Here is a 16,087-nt window from a genome sequence, read left to right as displayed (position 1 = left end):
TGTAAAAGGCCTAAAATAAATGACGTGAAACTATTCATAAAAAGATATCTGAGTATGATCAAGTACCTATTTTTATTACATGAGTGTTTTATAATTATTATTAAGACGCGTTTCTTCATAGTTAGCTTAGCTAAACGATTTCAAAAGCAATGGTTCATGAATTGTTAAATGGGCTGTGTAATGCACCACATGTATGATAAAATATTGAATCTCAACCTTAATCTGCTTTAACTAAACATTTAACAATTAAATTAATTTCAATCAATCTGTCTTATCTATTAACAATTACATAATATTGAGTAGATGAAAGTGTACTCAAAAGATAAATGCACTGTCTTGATTTAATTCAACAAATTCTACATGCAATGTATACACAAATAGAAAACTAATCAGCTATCTGCAATATATCGAATTGATTTTATTGGTTAGACTAAATTCATAATTCAAATATAGGAACCACAGTCCTCTTTTCTTTTCTTTTTATAGTTTTAAGTGCAAAACATGATTTATAACTTAACTACATTAGCGTGCACAGATTTTAATCACACTCGATCGAACTAACTAATTTCGCTTTGTATTGTAATGCGTGAAAATAAAATTAAAGTATGGATATAAAATATATGTTTCGCCAATTAGACAAGAAAATGATATCGACAAAGAATTTAAAACCCAGCGACTTAAATTTCTTACAAATCCATTTTTATACATATCAGTTTAATGACAAAACAATATCATCGATGCGTTGAATGAATATTCATTGTCCGCAATTGAGTAAATAAAAGATTTTTTTTAATCTTACAAACATGTCACGACCAAGTCCTGAATATTTAACGGTCCTAACAGATTTGAATGAACATTCAATTTCTCTGGGGGAACGTCCTATTTTGTTTACACTTTTGTATTGGATTTTAGTTGTAGAAAATTTGAATGGAAACGAACAAATTGTCCAGGTTGATAACTTTATTAACGATAGATTTTATTGATTTTTGAAACGTGTTATCAAAATATATTGGAACGATTTAAAAATTTCTATTGAAGAAAATATCAGACACAATATCTTCACTTACAGACGACGTTCTAAATTCCTTGTGAAGAGAAAAATTCTTTATGAAGATTGTGGACATAAATGAAATGGATTAATTGCAATACAGTTTCTAAATATCAACAAAAGAACAGCGTTTCAAAGAAGGAAAAACCTGCTGTATTTGATATATTGATTCCTGAATATTTATATACTCAGTGATATTATACAGTAAGGAAACAGAATATAGTTATTAAGATGAAAGTTTAGGCTTTGAGAGCGTAATTTTATTAAGGCGATTTACACAGGATATAACAGAGACACTCCACGATGCTGACCAATCAAGTGGCCCAGGATATGGACATGCTATTGGAGGTATGTCAATTATGTAATAACAGTAAACATAGCCTATATAGTATCAACTGCAAATACAAAATATGCAGCACTAATAACTAAGGCAATGGGACCCACTTTCACTTAACGAAGTTATTTCCAAATAACTCCAATACGTGTCTTTAATGCCTTTGATGTTTATCATTATCTATATACATTGGCAGATCCAGAAATTCCGCAAAGAGGAGCTAGGGGCGTGAACTGACTAAAAAGGGGGCCCCGCTCCAGTGATTTTCGGTGATTTTCTATATAAACTACCAAACTTTTTGAGCATACCGGTTGGACCGGCTGGGGGGTTATGATCCGCCGATGAGTAAAACTTAAAATTGAGTACTTACTTGGCATGGATGCGTTTGAATTAATAATCCATGGACGAGTATGACTATAACCTTGATCTCAATTCTTATTCTCTCTTCTTTCTATAGTATTACAACGAAGTAAGTAAATTTAAGACTTTAGCTATATGTCAGTAGCTAGTTTATCTGTTTCATGCTTTGTGTGATTAGTTTATAGTATGCATGCAGTAGACTAAGTGCTTGAAATCTTGAAGAATAGAAATGATTGTCATACAAACAGCAACCTAAATTTTGCATTAAATACGTTTAGTAAAGACTACATGGGGAAGTGCTTGCCATGATCACCGTCAATTAAAAAAAAGAAAGATTTCCTGTTGGAAGAAACTGGTTGAAATAATTTCTTGTTGCAAACAAACGAAATGACGCGAACTTACCCACTTGTTATTTCATAACTTTGCATTCAGATCATCTTTAAAACAAAACAAAACAAAAGACAAAACAAACAAGTAAACAAACAAACAAACACATCAAACAAATGCGTAGGAACAGCTCTCATTCATTTCTTCGTGTGTTCTTTAGTGATGCTGTTCTCCTCTGCTTCATAAACTTGGATTATATTTTCTATTGTCATTCCTTTATTACTGTTACGATCGCCTTTTATTGTCACTGATCACTATCATTTGTTTTATACATATAAATACATATTTTGAAAATAGTTTGAACGTAGAAGAAACAATCAATGAAGAACGTACATATGTACTGCGACTATATTTTATTGCTAATTATTAAAGGTAGAGACCCTCAATGGGTTCTTTTGTTTCGACGTTAACCGCTTTTGAAAATTCAGGTTTTTGAACGAAACTCTAAAAACGCAATATTAAAATGATTTAAACACTCTAGGATCCTGTCTGGATTGGTAGCAAACCATGTAACAAATTCATCTTGGCACTACCTTGTCTCCTGAATCTAATATCCCGAAGTGCATTCTATCACTTTTAATAACAAGGGCCAATAAGTAAGACATTAAAGGGAGGAGGTTCTGATTCAGAAATTTTAAGGGACGGTGTCTAGATTATTATTTCGTCATTGCCCAAAATTTGCACAATTTTAAGAAAGTTTCCAATGAAAGGAGGGAGCTTCAACCCCTGGGCCACTCCACTTGTATCTATAATTGAACATCGACTCGAGTTCACGTGCTATTGTAGGTAAAATAACAACTAATGTAAATCGATACGGGCAATTTTTATTCCATTTGAAAAAAAACCGCCCCTTTGATCAACAAGAACACTGAAATGAAAAATTAATTGATCTAAGGAATTATTTAAAAGACGTATAACAACTATATCCGTGTGCAAGCATTTTATACCATTGCTGATAGGATACGCTTTCACTGCCATCTCAGGGGGAGAACTATAAAACACAGTGGTATTGTATTCAGAAGGAGTGCTTTGCAATTGTTAAAACTCAATAACTTTGATAACATTTTAAGACAAGAACCCAATATCCTGATTGACTCCTATTGTTTTGTACGTACCACATCAAGGAGACCAGACCTTACAATTTTGTTTTTAACAATTTCATACATCTAAACGTCAACGCCTACCATCTCCGATACGACGACAAAACCACAACAAAGCATTTAAACTTTGCCAACAATAGAAATAGACTACATGTAACTGCTACTAGTATACATGTACCTTATCTCCTATTGTGACCATTTGATTTTGGTTTCCTGTATATGTAGACCGTTGTGAATTGGCAAGCAAGACTCCAAAGATAATTATGAAACTTTTTTTGATTAATCTGGTATACATTTGAAACCACTACAGAATATAGAATAAGATCTCCTTGGCACACATGCACAGAAATGATTGTATAACCTTGTTATCAAATATCAGGATTTTTTTTTCATAACTTATAAAAAAAATTGTAATTTAACTTTTTTTTTCTCATTTGTTTATGTTTATAATTAAAAGTGAGAAATCTTATACAGAAAATATATTTGATCTACAAAAATAGAATATATTATCAAATTCTAACATTTCTTGATTTTCAGCATCAAAATGATCATTATAGAACTTCAGCTCGTTCCTCTCTTTGAGAATCCTAATTCACTATGGTACATCTAGTTTATCTTGGTTAGTATTCATTCTCATTTGTTCTGTGAGTTGTTTTCATTAAAAGTACATCTTTTTTGAACTTTACTCTCCGGTTGTTTTTCTTTTAGTTGTAATGAATTACATCTATTGAGAAAATAACAGTTTGGTATAGAAAGGAAAAAATACCCGTCGGTAAAGTTCTTATCATATTGACCATTCCGTTGTTCGATGGATATAACTTAGTGTTTACATTCATACTTTCTTTTTTCAATATTGAAACAATTTAAATCAACAGAAAGGACATTTTATTAGTTTATAATAATGTAAAAATTTGGCAATTATTTTATACAAGTTGCTCTTTAAACGATACACCATAGTTTTCTGTTTGTTGTGTGTACTTATAAACTTCACTTTTGTTTTCTAATGTTTTATTTCGTTTGATATCAGACTAAATAATTATATTCATGTAGTTTTAACATGTTGAGAGATTTTAGAGTCCATAGGAATGACATACTTAGCTTTTAAATGCACAAGCGTTTTGTACTATAGGATAAACATGTAGGTTGGCCTTCATGGTATATTTAAGGCATAATTTTCAGGGTGGTTGGTAGATGGATTGATGGTAGTTGGTAGGGGTGGATCGATCCAAGGAAAGGCGTCCCTAAACTTATCAGTCATAGAGTTTAATTGTATGTAGTATTATTTTCTGTTTATTTTATATTTTGAGTAACCATCATGAGAACAATGGTTAATTTGCAATATCCAACTTTGAATTCAACTGTTCTTTGTTTGAATGGAGGAATTCATCCTTGGATTCACCAGTCCAATTTTTGGATTTATCATTTATCAGCATTAAAAAAATATGCTCCTGCAATTCAACACTGCTGAAAGAAATCGTTTAAAAGCCAAAGTGGCTGATGTTTTGACTTGTTCCAGGGTGAACTCGTTATTTGGTGTACATGTATACACAGGCAAATATTTTTCACGTGAAATTCATGTTAATCGAGCTTCACATGAAATTCATGTGAAATTCACAAGAAATTAACATGATTTTCATGAGAGATTCACTAAATACGAATTTCGTGTGAACATTTCGTGTGAATTTCACGTGAAATCTCTTAGTTAATTTGCTCAATTCAGGTGAAAATCATGTGAAATTCACGTGAAAATCACATGAAAAAATTTGCCTGTGTATTATAACATTTTACATCTTAAGTCTACAACAATGACAGGAACACTTCCATTCAAGTGAAACCCTCCTGACCTGATGATTTGGTATATATGTATTGTCAGCATCATACATTTTAAGTCTACAACAATGACAGGAACACTTCCATTCAAGTGAAACCCGCCGGACTTGATTAGATTATAACTTAAAGCCTGTCAGTGTTCTTTAGACATCTAAAGCCGCAACTTATGTACAACCTTTGTATTGTAAAACTGTATAATTACTTTTGAAGTACAATGTTTGATCTTGTAGAACTTTTATTTGTTGAAGAAATCAATGATCCCGTTTCCTTTATTCATATAAAGTCTAATTAAGATATTGGTTGGGATAATATGAGCAATACATATATCATTATAAACAACAGTAGTTTTACTGAATGAAAGGAATTCAATAATAAGTAATACTGCACGTATTTCACATATTCACTCCAATTCGTTTTCCCATCTCTCCATGTGGCTCATTTTAGCCAACTTCAGTCGAAAGAAAGTAAATAGTTTACTACAAAATAGCTGAGTTTCTTAACAATGCCGTCATGATCCTATTTAGTCAGACATTGTGTTTGGGGTAAATACTCAGGTTTAGAGTGTATTTACTATTTCACTAAGAACGTAATTATACGCCATAATGTATTTACCTTTTTCTCATAAGATTTAAATGACGCTCTGTCATAACTTAAAATGATTACAAGACAAGTGGATTATCAATGTGTCCATTTGTACGTCAAAAAACTTTGGGATCAGATAAAGGAGTGTGATAATGGCAATTCAAATCATTTAATGTTAGTATTTAAAAAAAAACTATTACAATGATTAACCATTGTAGTTAAAACGAGTTTTAGTGTTCACATATTACTTATTGTGTGTAATTACATGTACTTATATGTTTGACACCAAAATGCCAGTCTGAGATGACATGAAATATAAGTATGCCTTACTGGACTAGTACGTCGTGTACAATGTATGACGTAAAATATGACCTTACTAAAAGCTTAGCATCGGTCATACTAAAATTACATGAAAAACAAAGACACGAAAATAAATTAAAACAAAACTGTAGAATGCTTTCTCGAAAATCATGCTGTGCATAGAAGCAAGTACTCCTTAAAGGATGCCCTAACTAGTACCCCTCCCTGCCCGCTTCCTTCCCTCAGAAAAGAATAAAAACTGTTCCGGTCAGGTAAAGGCGACGAATTAGGCATATTGTGGTGGTCATGGAAAATCGCTATTGGAGTTCAAATAGTGATGTAATTTACTATATGTTTGTAGTCTAACGGTGGTCATACTGCAGTGCTTGCTCTAAATTTAGTTCTGGTGCTTGAAATGCTGTCTTAATTTAAACCAACATACTACAAATCGACATGTACGGAATGACAAAGTAAACCATGATAGCATTAACAATATATTGACATTTTAATCTCTTGAAGTATATAGTGCTTATATGTCAAGATAAATCTTAGGATTATACAAATATGTCTTAGTTCTTTAACACGGATATCAACGATCACTTTGATTACATTATAAGTTTTGTGTACTGAGTAAATATAGTTGATATTGTAAAAACCCATGCTGTTCAACGATCTCTCTGAAATGTATGAAAACCTATATTGTTCAACCATTGCGTGTTCCACGAGCTCTCAGAACTAAACAACCAATAGTTGTAATCTCTAGACAAGTACTTGTAAATAGATGTGGATAATATACATATTTCTGAATACTTCCGTCCAGACATATATTATTTTAACTAATCACAAGAAACATTTTTGAATTTTCATATGGGATAATTTATATCAACATATAATACATGCATTCCACACAATATCTTATATACATTATGTAAAGCTTCTGCGTAGTTACAATTCAAAGAAAGACTAAACATCAGAATAAGATTTTCCATAGCTTTATCGTCCCCCCCAAAAAAGACAACAAAACTTACTTTACCTTTCAATTGATTTCCTTCACATGTATATGCTTTTCTGTTCGTGGTTGACTTTGGTTGAGTTGTACTGACTTCTTAAAATCATTTTATAAGAAATAAAAATGGAATAACACACTAATGATAGTATTACATGAAATCTTTACCTGGTATTATTCAATGTTTCTTTGTAAAATTAGTCAAATGTAATAATCATTCCGGTCAGTATAATAAATGTGGCGTATATGTAAATGTTCTTTCTCTATAACACTACCCTTTTCAGTTGCTTCTAGATGACATTAAAAAAAAACGGGATAAGATTCACATCATTTGTGCCTCTCCCCGGGCCCATTTTATTGTGGTTAAACCATACACAATAGTACGTTATACGTAAATATTATAATTCATGAAACTGTGCTGTGTGAGTGGACGTACTTTAATACTTACGAACATTTTCTTCGCTCTTCATTACTTGTAATACTATTAATTTACGTTGGGATGATATATCAAATTCCGTGAATAGGTTTGACATACTCATATCAATTGTCTTTATTTTACAGACTCCTGGTATTGGAGGTAGTATGAATTCCAGCATCGAGGGTCCAGACAAAATACCAAAACAACTAATGGCCTTCGAAAAACTATTGCGCCACGCCATATCACGCTTTTCCAAAGAAAACCTTTATGACATGTTGCTGACCTTGAATTCTGAAATCGACACGCCAAGGTCACGAGGAGGCCAGCGTGTAACAACTGCAGATCCGAATAGAAAGATTCAATCTATGCGACATGTCCGTCAGCTGATCAAAACTATAGAGGAAGCTGCAATCAGAGGAAAAGCATCTGACCACGAACTTCGATCTTTGAAAAACTTCGAGACGTTCGATCGTGATGTCCGGTACCTTAGAGACCTTAAAGCATACTTTGATAGTAACATCTTAAAAAGTTTAAAGGAGGAGTACTACGACCAAGAAGATCACCAAAATGCTTTACCATCGGGTCGAAATTCTGGCTCCACTGCAAACAAATCAAAACTAGCCCGCGATCAAGCTAGATTACCATCAGTGGTTACTGAACTAAGTGATCTATGTCACAAATGGGGCGATCTTCTCAGTGATGGAGATTTAGATATAAGTATTTTTGACGCAGACAGTCACCACGAACTTCTTCAGTTTGAAAATTACCACCAGTTTGAACCCATTTTAAGAATGGTTCCAGACGTTTTTGTCAAATCGTATAAGGCAATCGATTTAGGACGAGAGTGGCTTTCACTTGCTGTCAGAATTTACGGCGACCGTCTTCCCCTCAAGAAAACAAAGCCCCAACCACCACCACTGCCATCTCATGTAGAAAGTAAACCCACAAGTGTTCGCAGTGTACGGAGCAGAATACCTTCAGCTGAGGTCGATCAAAGAGTTAACGAAGTTAAAGAACACATAAATACTATAAATAAAAACATTACAGAAAAGCAAGAAAAAATCGTTACATTGTCGAATGACGAAAAGAGGCTCTCAAAACGAGAAAAACGATCCGACGAACTGACAAATGCCTTCGAGAAGGTAGATAATCGAATGCAGAGAGCCCAAAGAGACTATCAGAGGGCTGTAGCAGATCTAGACCGTACGAGTGATCAAATCAAATTTCTTCCGAATAATAGCCCCAAACATACCGAACTCCTAGAAAGGTGTAAAAAGCTGGAATATGATATTGAGACAAAACAGAATTCGTTACAAATGCTTGAGTTTGAAAAATCTGTTGTCCAAGATGATTACCTTTTAGAACTCGAGCTGCGTCCCACGTTTATACATTTTGTCGGCGACGTACAAAATAAAATTGAAGTTCTTAAAAGCGAAGTTAAAGAAAAACAAAACGCAAAGAAAGAATTAGAAAAACAAATAGTGTTATTGAGAACATCGAAATCTGACAGCATCAATAAATCTATGAAACGGTACCTAAATGGCGAGTTAGCATATGACCTTGAGACGGTTACCCACAGAATGGAGGAAATGGCACAAGAACAAGATGATGCTAGAAGTGTAAGGAGTGCCACCTCAAGAACGACTTATACCGATTCTGATGTCGACTTGTCGGAATATCTTGTCGACGAAGGACGCCAGCAGTCTGAATCTGATTTGCAATACGTGTATGATGCTGATGGTGAAAAAGCGGGAATAACAAAACCAAACATGCGCAAAGACATAATTGGTAAACCGAGGGTACCCGAAAGTGTCTTAGCGCAAACTCAAAACCGGCAAAAGCAACGAGCCAAAGTTTCTTAGTATCATTTTTAACAAAAAGATTTGAAAGTCATTTTAATTTATTCATTGTCGCATACTCAGAATTAAGTTGATTAGGACAAGCCAGTCAATAAGTAGACTATTAGTATTTTCACAAAAAAATCAACTGCCGTTATATTTCTTGATTTTGGTGAAGGTCACATCAATACAGATTGTCACAATAATAAGTTATAATATTTGTGTTATCTTTTTCTTTTCATTGTCTTTTGATTTTAGATGACAGAGGAATACAGTCAAGAGAAGACGAAACTGTTTAATTGTTTGATTTATCGCAAAAAAAAAAAACAAAGACAAAAACAAAAACAAACAAACAAAAATACCTCTGAGTGGTATTAACGGTTTTGACTGTGAATCAAAGATACTTTATTACCATGACATGGTGTCGCACCAAAGGAAACTATTTCAACTCTCTGATTCAATCCGTCACTTTTATCTTTCAAATGCAATAAGTGCCACTATTCAACTTGGATCATACCATACTTTTGTCATAATGATCATGTCATCAATTAAAGGTTAGGATTTTTTATCTGTTATCTGTTATGTTTTTCAGGTTATCAACTTAAAACAATAAAATTGGTCATGTTTGGCATTTGAAGGACAAATAATATAATAAAGGTTTTTTTTTACACGAATTGAACCATTTGAAGACATTTAGGCCAAAAGTTATTTTCTGTCTATTTAGGTTTTCAAAATATAAGTTAACACACAAAAATCCTCATTTTGACCTTTGAAGGGCGATAACTCCAATGAGGAGTCGTCATACCACTTTTACCAAATGGAGACACTTGTAGACCTCTTCAAGCTGAAGATGGAAGGTCACATTTTCCAAAGCATCCATTAGTTTTTGAAAGTTTTGATTATGTTGTAACCGAAAGAGTTCCGCATAATCAACATGTTCTACAGTTTTTACAGTTATTATCACTTTTTTAAATATAAGCCAATCAATACGAAACTAAATTTTGACAAAAAATACAATTTCTAATGTAAGTACTCGTCATAACATATTGGTCTCGTTGAATAAATTATAGATTTGATAATTTTTAACAATTTACTGTATACAAATAATATTTTCTGAGATGTCATTTTTGGCAGGAAAAGAATCAGTAGAAGAATAATAATAACAGCAAGGAATCGTCTTAAAGCTACGACAAAATAAAACTTGGAAAACTTGATTGTAAAAACTGAATATACGAAAGTCAAAATATAAATAGGATATGTGGTATGATTGCCATTGAGACAGTCATTCACCTAAAGCCAAGAAACGAATTTGACTTCTACCGTAACCCCGCTCTTCAGTGATGGGCAAAACCCATACCTTATAGCAAGCTGTAAAAGGCGCAAATATAAATGAATTGAAATTATTCATTAAAGACCAAAATTGCCCTACTCAAAAGAAATAAAACTTTCAACGAATAACAATTAACATAAAAAACAACAATAACCACTGGACTACAGGTTCCTGGCTTGGGACAGACACACATAGTGCGTGGCGGGGTCTAACACGTTTATGAGCTCATAACTCCCATTAACTTGGTACAAAGGTGGGAAAATACAATAAGAAGGATTATCGTTACAAGATAACTCACGTTTGATAAAAGTCGGTAATTTGGCAATATTGTTAGGGTTTTGTGTAGAACTAACATTGGAGTTATTCCTCTTTTAACACATTCGCCTTCTTGTTCTATCCGGTAATTTAACAAAGTCAACTTCAAATTTAAATCTCCGCAAATCAACGCCATCAGTAAACGCATGGTAAAAAAAACACCACGAAGCCACCAAACAGGAAGAGAAAGGCATCTTCAAAGAGTGTTTTAGCACAGAAAATACAGGGAAGAAAGGGAAATCTGCAGAAGACAGAATCGGGAAAGTACAGACACGTCGCGCTGAAATACAGAAAACTGTGCCGGGCAGAGCTTTCTGTCGCCCCTGATAGATGCGACCTGCCAAGTAAAACAACCTTGGCATAGAATTAACGTTTCTGTAGGTATGAAAGCAGACATAGAATTGGTTAAAATTTTTGAGCGAGTACAACAGGACCTCAATTATGCTTGATCAATTTTGGACGTCTAATGAGTCAATTGACCTATACTCCGATAGTGCAGTAGGAAGAGATAAAAGTTTCGGGATTTATTTTAAGGGAAAATGGGCTCAAGCTCACTGGCCTAGTGATTGGGAGATAAAAGGTCATTTGTCAGACATTACATTCCTCCAGTTATTTCCGGTAGTTTTTGCCTTGCATATTTGGGCCAAATATTAGATAACAAGAAAATTCTTTTTTTCCACCGATAATCAAGATAAAAGTTAAGCATGTCACACAGAGTAATGGGTCTTGTGAGGAAATAATTTTTTTTCTATATCTGCGGCCTTCAGCCTTTTCTTTTATGTACAGTAAAGGATTGGTGAGGTTATTGCTGATAGTCAATGCAATAATGGGCCTCACACAATTACAGGGGCTTCGATTCTTTGGTTTTAATTTTCGTTTTGGCGATGAACAGTTATAAAACTGCTCACATGGCAGGAATTGATGAAATGGAGAAAGGACCTAAAAATCTTGTGGTACCACTGGATAAGGGAAGGTTTTATTAGGTGTGGCTTACTCTTGTAAACCAAAGCAATCGGTGCATTACTGGTACCAGGTTTGAATTTATAGGCCATACAAATGGGGTTCTAAAGGAAACAATTATAAAGTAAATTTCAGATATTGTGAAATAGCGCCAGTGCGGGTTCTACTCTTGGTCCTTTTGTAGTGGAACGCAAAAGAACAATGTTCTACTGCTACCAGTGGAACACCTTCTTGCCTTCTTCTGTGTAATTTGGCAGTTTGACCAAGCGTATCACCTTGTCAGTTTTCGCCTGCATTTTGTTCCGTGGTCGTTTTTATCCAATTTATGTTTTCCTAACTTTGCTTACCCTACCGGTGCACCTAGTCAATGCTCCCAGAGTCCCAGTTGCTTTTGATTTCCGCTGGGGTCTTGGTTCCGTTGATTTCTCTTTGAGATCTTTTATTAAAAGTAAATGTAAAAATCTGTTGCATTCGGACTTAACTTTTGAGATCGACAGAGAAGACAACCACTTTAACAAATAGGACAAAAGACAACAAGATATATCTACTTCTAAAGAGTGATAGCTAGTTCAAAATCCAAAAGCATCTGATAAGCACACTTTTTATACTCAAACAAAAATATCAATGAAACACGTCCAACAGGATTTACAATTAGTGAAATTTAAATATATCATAAAATGTCTAAGTAAAACAAGGTTTTCGTGCAAATACTTTCACATGGTACATCAACATAATAATGTTAAGTGGGATTCATTAATCTTAAACTTTGTGAAAGAACTATCAAAGCCGGCATACTAGAAAACATGGAAAAGAGTAATACCTTGTTAAAGAACGAATTAATTCAATTTATCAAACAGTCATCTTTATGTTAATAAACAAACATATCATAAAATGTCTACGTAAAACAAGGTCTTCGCGCGTATGCCAAGATAAAAATTACAAGAAGTAGGACGAAATGTAAAAGAGTTAGTCAACATTTATTTTATTAACAAGAGAGTCAACGTAAGAACCAATAAAACATCAGTAATACGGTGAAGATAACTCTTACCAATACGTTTTCACGGTGAAGATAACTCTTACCAATACGTTCTCACGGTGAAGATAACTCTTACCGATACGTTTTCACACTGAAAAGATTCTGTTTAAACGTTCGAACTTTATTTATTACATTACAATCATAAATAGAAATCCAATTTTTGATTAAGTTACGACAAGTACAACCAAAACTCAGTATCAAATCTATAGCACACAAAAATCCAAATCCCTTGCAATAGAAAGTCTGACAACAAACCGGGAGTCACACCAGGTGCACTGCAAGTGTAAGCATGTTGAACCGTATGCGGCACATGTGACGGAAAGTAAAATCTGACAACCCTCAATATGATATATTGTTTGGCAATCCAGTAAGACGTGAAATCTTGCCCAAAGTATTTTGTCTCGTAGAAACTTTATATTGGCTCATCGAGTTATGGTAACTACCATTAAAATATCTAGTGATGATATAAAAAATGACTGAACAAACCCCTGTCTTAGAGAGCTTTTTATGCGTATCTCACTTAATGTACAAATCCCATGCACTATAGAAACGGATTGCTACAAAGAAAGAATACGTTAAAATTGGCAAATCATAATCATCATGTTTGTCATAGAATTTCAATTTTAAACGCCCAGTACCATCAATGTACATGTAATAATCTATGTATGAACAGAACGTGGTATATCGTTTGTTTTTTTTAATCTATAGTTCATTTTGGTAGATAGAATGTTAATCATCCTTGAAATCAGGACTGTTTATAGATATACGCCATCTATATATGGGAAGCTGAAATTGAAGATATTCAATTCTTTTCTATTTCAGTAGAAAAAAAGCTTATTAGAATTAGGAAACAGATTGACCATGAGTGGCGCACAATGATACTGAAATTTTCAATCGGAATCCCATGTCCTCCGGGGATCCAATTTAAACTTAAATATTGTCGATCAGAATGTCGAAGTTTTTGTGCAGGTCGTTAAGCATTGGCTTGTGAAAATATTTGCGACTTGAGTACCAGCAGCTAATAAATCAGATCTGATAAAAGTAATCAAGGGAACCAAGATTCCAGAAGAATGTAATCCAGGGACAAAGACCACACTGGGAAACAGACACACACACAAACAGAACACTAAACAACCTAATAATACGTACAAAGCAAAAAAAGCAAATAAGCAACTCGGGCTGCATGGACCAGGCACAGTGGTAGGGTAAGCGTCCTCTACATTACTAGACACACCCGCTGAGTGAAGTGCGGGGTAGAAAAGATGAAAGAAAAATAAGACATGATGATCAAATTGGTTCTCAAAATGCAGGTGGGTACACCGTAATGATCTACAAGTACATGATGACGTCTCTTATCCTAGTTGTTTTGCATAAGCCGCTGAGCCCTAAGTAGACAATAATTGTATTGATTTCAATATCCAGTACAGTTTGTGAATATACATGAACCAACTTCTGTCTCTGTTTGTATGTCCGTCCATCCAGTTTTCTGTCCAAATTTCATGTGAGCACAACTCTTCCTTAAATCTCTAAAGGGATTTTGATGACATTTTATAGGAAGGTTTGGAATCACATGTAGATGTGCACGAAGGAATATAACAAATGTCGGATAAATAAAAAGAGAGAGATAACCAAATTTTTGTGTTTTAGATGTTTAAACCTCGTACGTGAACGCCATCTTCAGAGCCGAACGTTCTGCAAGCTTGTTTAGAGTATTTTTTGTTTAAAGAAATGTAATAAGACGAACAAACTGGTGCAAATGGCAGAATTGTGCTTTAGTTTGCTTAGTTTGATTTGATACATCGCATTAACCCCAAATAAGTTGAGATAAAGGATACTACAGACACCGTGAGGTCAGCCCATATCTTGACCTACACTTAGAAATCGATTGTAAAGGACTATTGACCAATCTTTAAGACAAACGTGATGACTTTTCATTCAGAATTTTCAACTTTCCTTTCATCTGTGACAACATACCTTCAGCACCTGCATATGGAGTGTTCATACCACAACTCATACGTTATGCCAGAGCTTGCCGAAACTTTTGTTTTGTATTGCGCTAGAACTATAACAAATAGGCTTCTGGAACAGGGTTATGTTGCTACAAGATTGAAGTCATCACTGCAGAAGTTTTATGGTCGTCATCATGGACTCGTGGATCGTCTGCACCATGAAAACTGATTTATTCAACAGGTCATAGTTTTCCTTTCCTCTTTTGTCTACCCCGGACTTGACTTTTTATGAGCAACTTGGCGGGTGTTTCTAGAAAAGCAGAGGACGCTTACCCTACCGATGCACCTGGTCCATGCTCCCAGTTTTTGGTGGAGTCCGAGTTGCTCATTGCTTTTGTTATTTTGTATGTACGATTTTAGTTACTTGATGTTCTTTGCTGTGTATGTCTGTTTTCCACGTCTGGTCTTTGTCCCTGTATTACATTCTTTTGATTACCGCTATAACCTTGGCTCCCTTGATTACTCTTTGATTACCGCTATAACCTTGGCTCCTTTTATTACTCTTTGATTACCGCTATAACCTTGGTTCCTTTGATTACTCTTTGATTACCGCTATAACCTTGGTTCCCTTGATTACTCTTTGATTACCGCTATAACCTTGGTTCCTTTGATTACTCTGATTACCGCTATAACCTTGGTTCCCTTGATTACTCTTTGATTACCGCTATAACCTTGGTTCCTTTGATTACTCTTTGATTACCGCTATAACCTTGGTTCCCTTGATTACTCTTTGATTACCGCTACAACCTTGGCTCCTTTGATTACTCTTTGATTACCGCTATAACCTTGGTTCCTTTGATTACTCTTTGATTACCGCTATAACCTTGGCTCCTTTGATTACTCTTTGATTACCGCTATAACCTTGGTTCCCTTGATTACTCTTTGATTACCGCTATAACCTTGGCTCCTTTGATTACTCTTTGATTACCGCTATAACCTTGGTTCCTTTGATTACTCTTTGATTACCGCTATAACCTTGGTTCCCTTGATTACTCTTTGAACACTTTGTTAAATAAGCTATTAGACCTAGTTAGACCTCTGGAACAGAGTTGTGACTGCAAGATTTAAGTTTTCTAGTCGTCATCATGAACTCGTGGATCATTTGCGAGTAACATCTTATCTACACATTGAGAACTGGTTTCTGCACAATGTCATAGATTTCATTTTTTCTTTCGTCTACCCTGGATTGAAATTTTATGAGCAACTGGGCGGGCGGGTGTTTCTAGAAAAACAG

The 16,087-nt window shown here is 34.5% G+C and overlaps 1 protein-coding gene across 6 annotated transcripts; it reads left to right on the top strand.

Moving 5' to 3' along the window:
* The first annotated feature begins 808 nt into the window (after nucleotides 1–808).
* On the top strand, nucleotides 809–9,423 carry LOC148603925 (uncharacterized). Of its 6 annotated transcripts, none has more exons than XM_088553037.1 (4): nucleotides 809–1,396; nucleotides 3,767–3,848; nucleotides 4,409–4,498; nucleotides 7,509–9,423. In XM_088553037.1, exon 4 carries the CDS (start codon nucleotides 7,530–7,532, stop codon nucleotides 9,225–9,227), a length of 1,698 nt encoding a protein of 565 aa, XP_088409163.1. In that variant the 5' UTR covers nucleotides 809–1,396; nucleotides 3,767–3,848; nucleotides 4,409–4,498; nucleotides 7,509–7,529; the 3' UTR covers nucleotides 9,228–9,423. The 6 variants fall into 6 exon arrangements, with proteins under 6 accessions (XP_088409163.1, XP_088409164.1, XP_088409165.1 ...); XM_088553038.1 differs by lacking the exon at nucleotides 3,767–3,848 and adding an exon at nucleotides 1,840–1,851; XM_088553039.1 differs by lacking the exon at nucleotides 3,767–3,848.
* Nucleotides 9,424–16,087: the final 6,664 nt, after the last annotated feature.

The sequence above is a fragment of the Perna viridis genome, chromosome 11 (assembly GCF_037379345.1).
Source record: "Perna viridis isolate PV_CMFRI_1.1 ecotype Kerala chromosome 11, ASM3737934v1, whole genome shotgun sequence".
Classification (NCBI taxonomy): Eukaryota; Metazoa; Mollusca; class Bivalvia; order Mytilida; family Mytilidae; genus Perna; species Perna viridis.
Note: the sequence above shows the minus strand (reverse complement) of the source record. Positions and strands in the feature narration are given on the sequence as shown.

Excerpts from the sequence above, each read along its gene's own strand:
- LOC148603925 (XM_088553034.1), top strand. The coding sequence starts at position 1,352 with ATGCTGACCAATCAAGTGGCCCAGGATATGGACATGCTATTGGAG.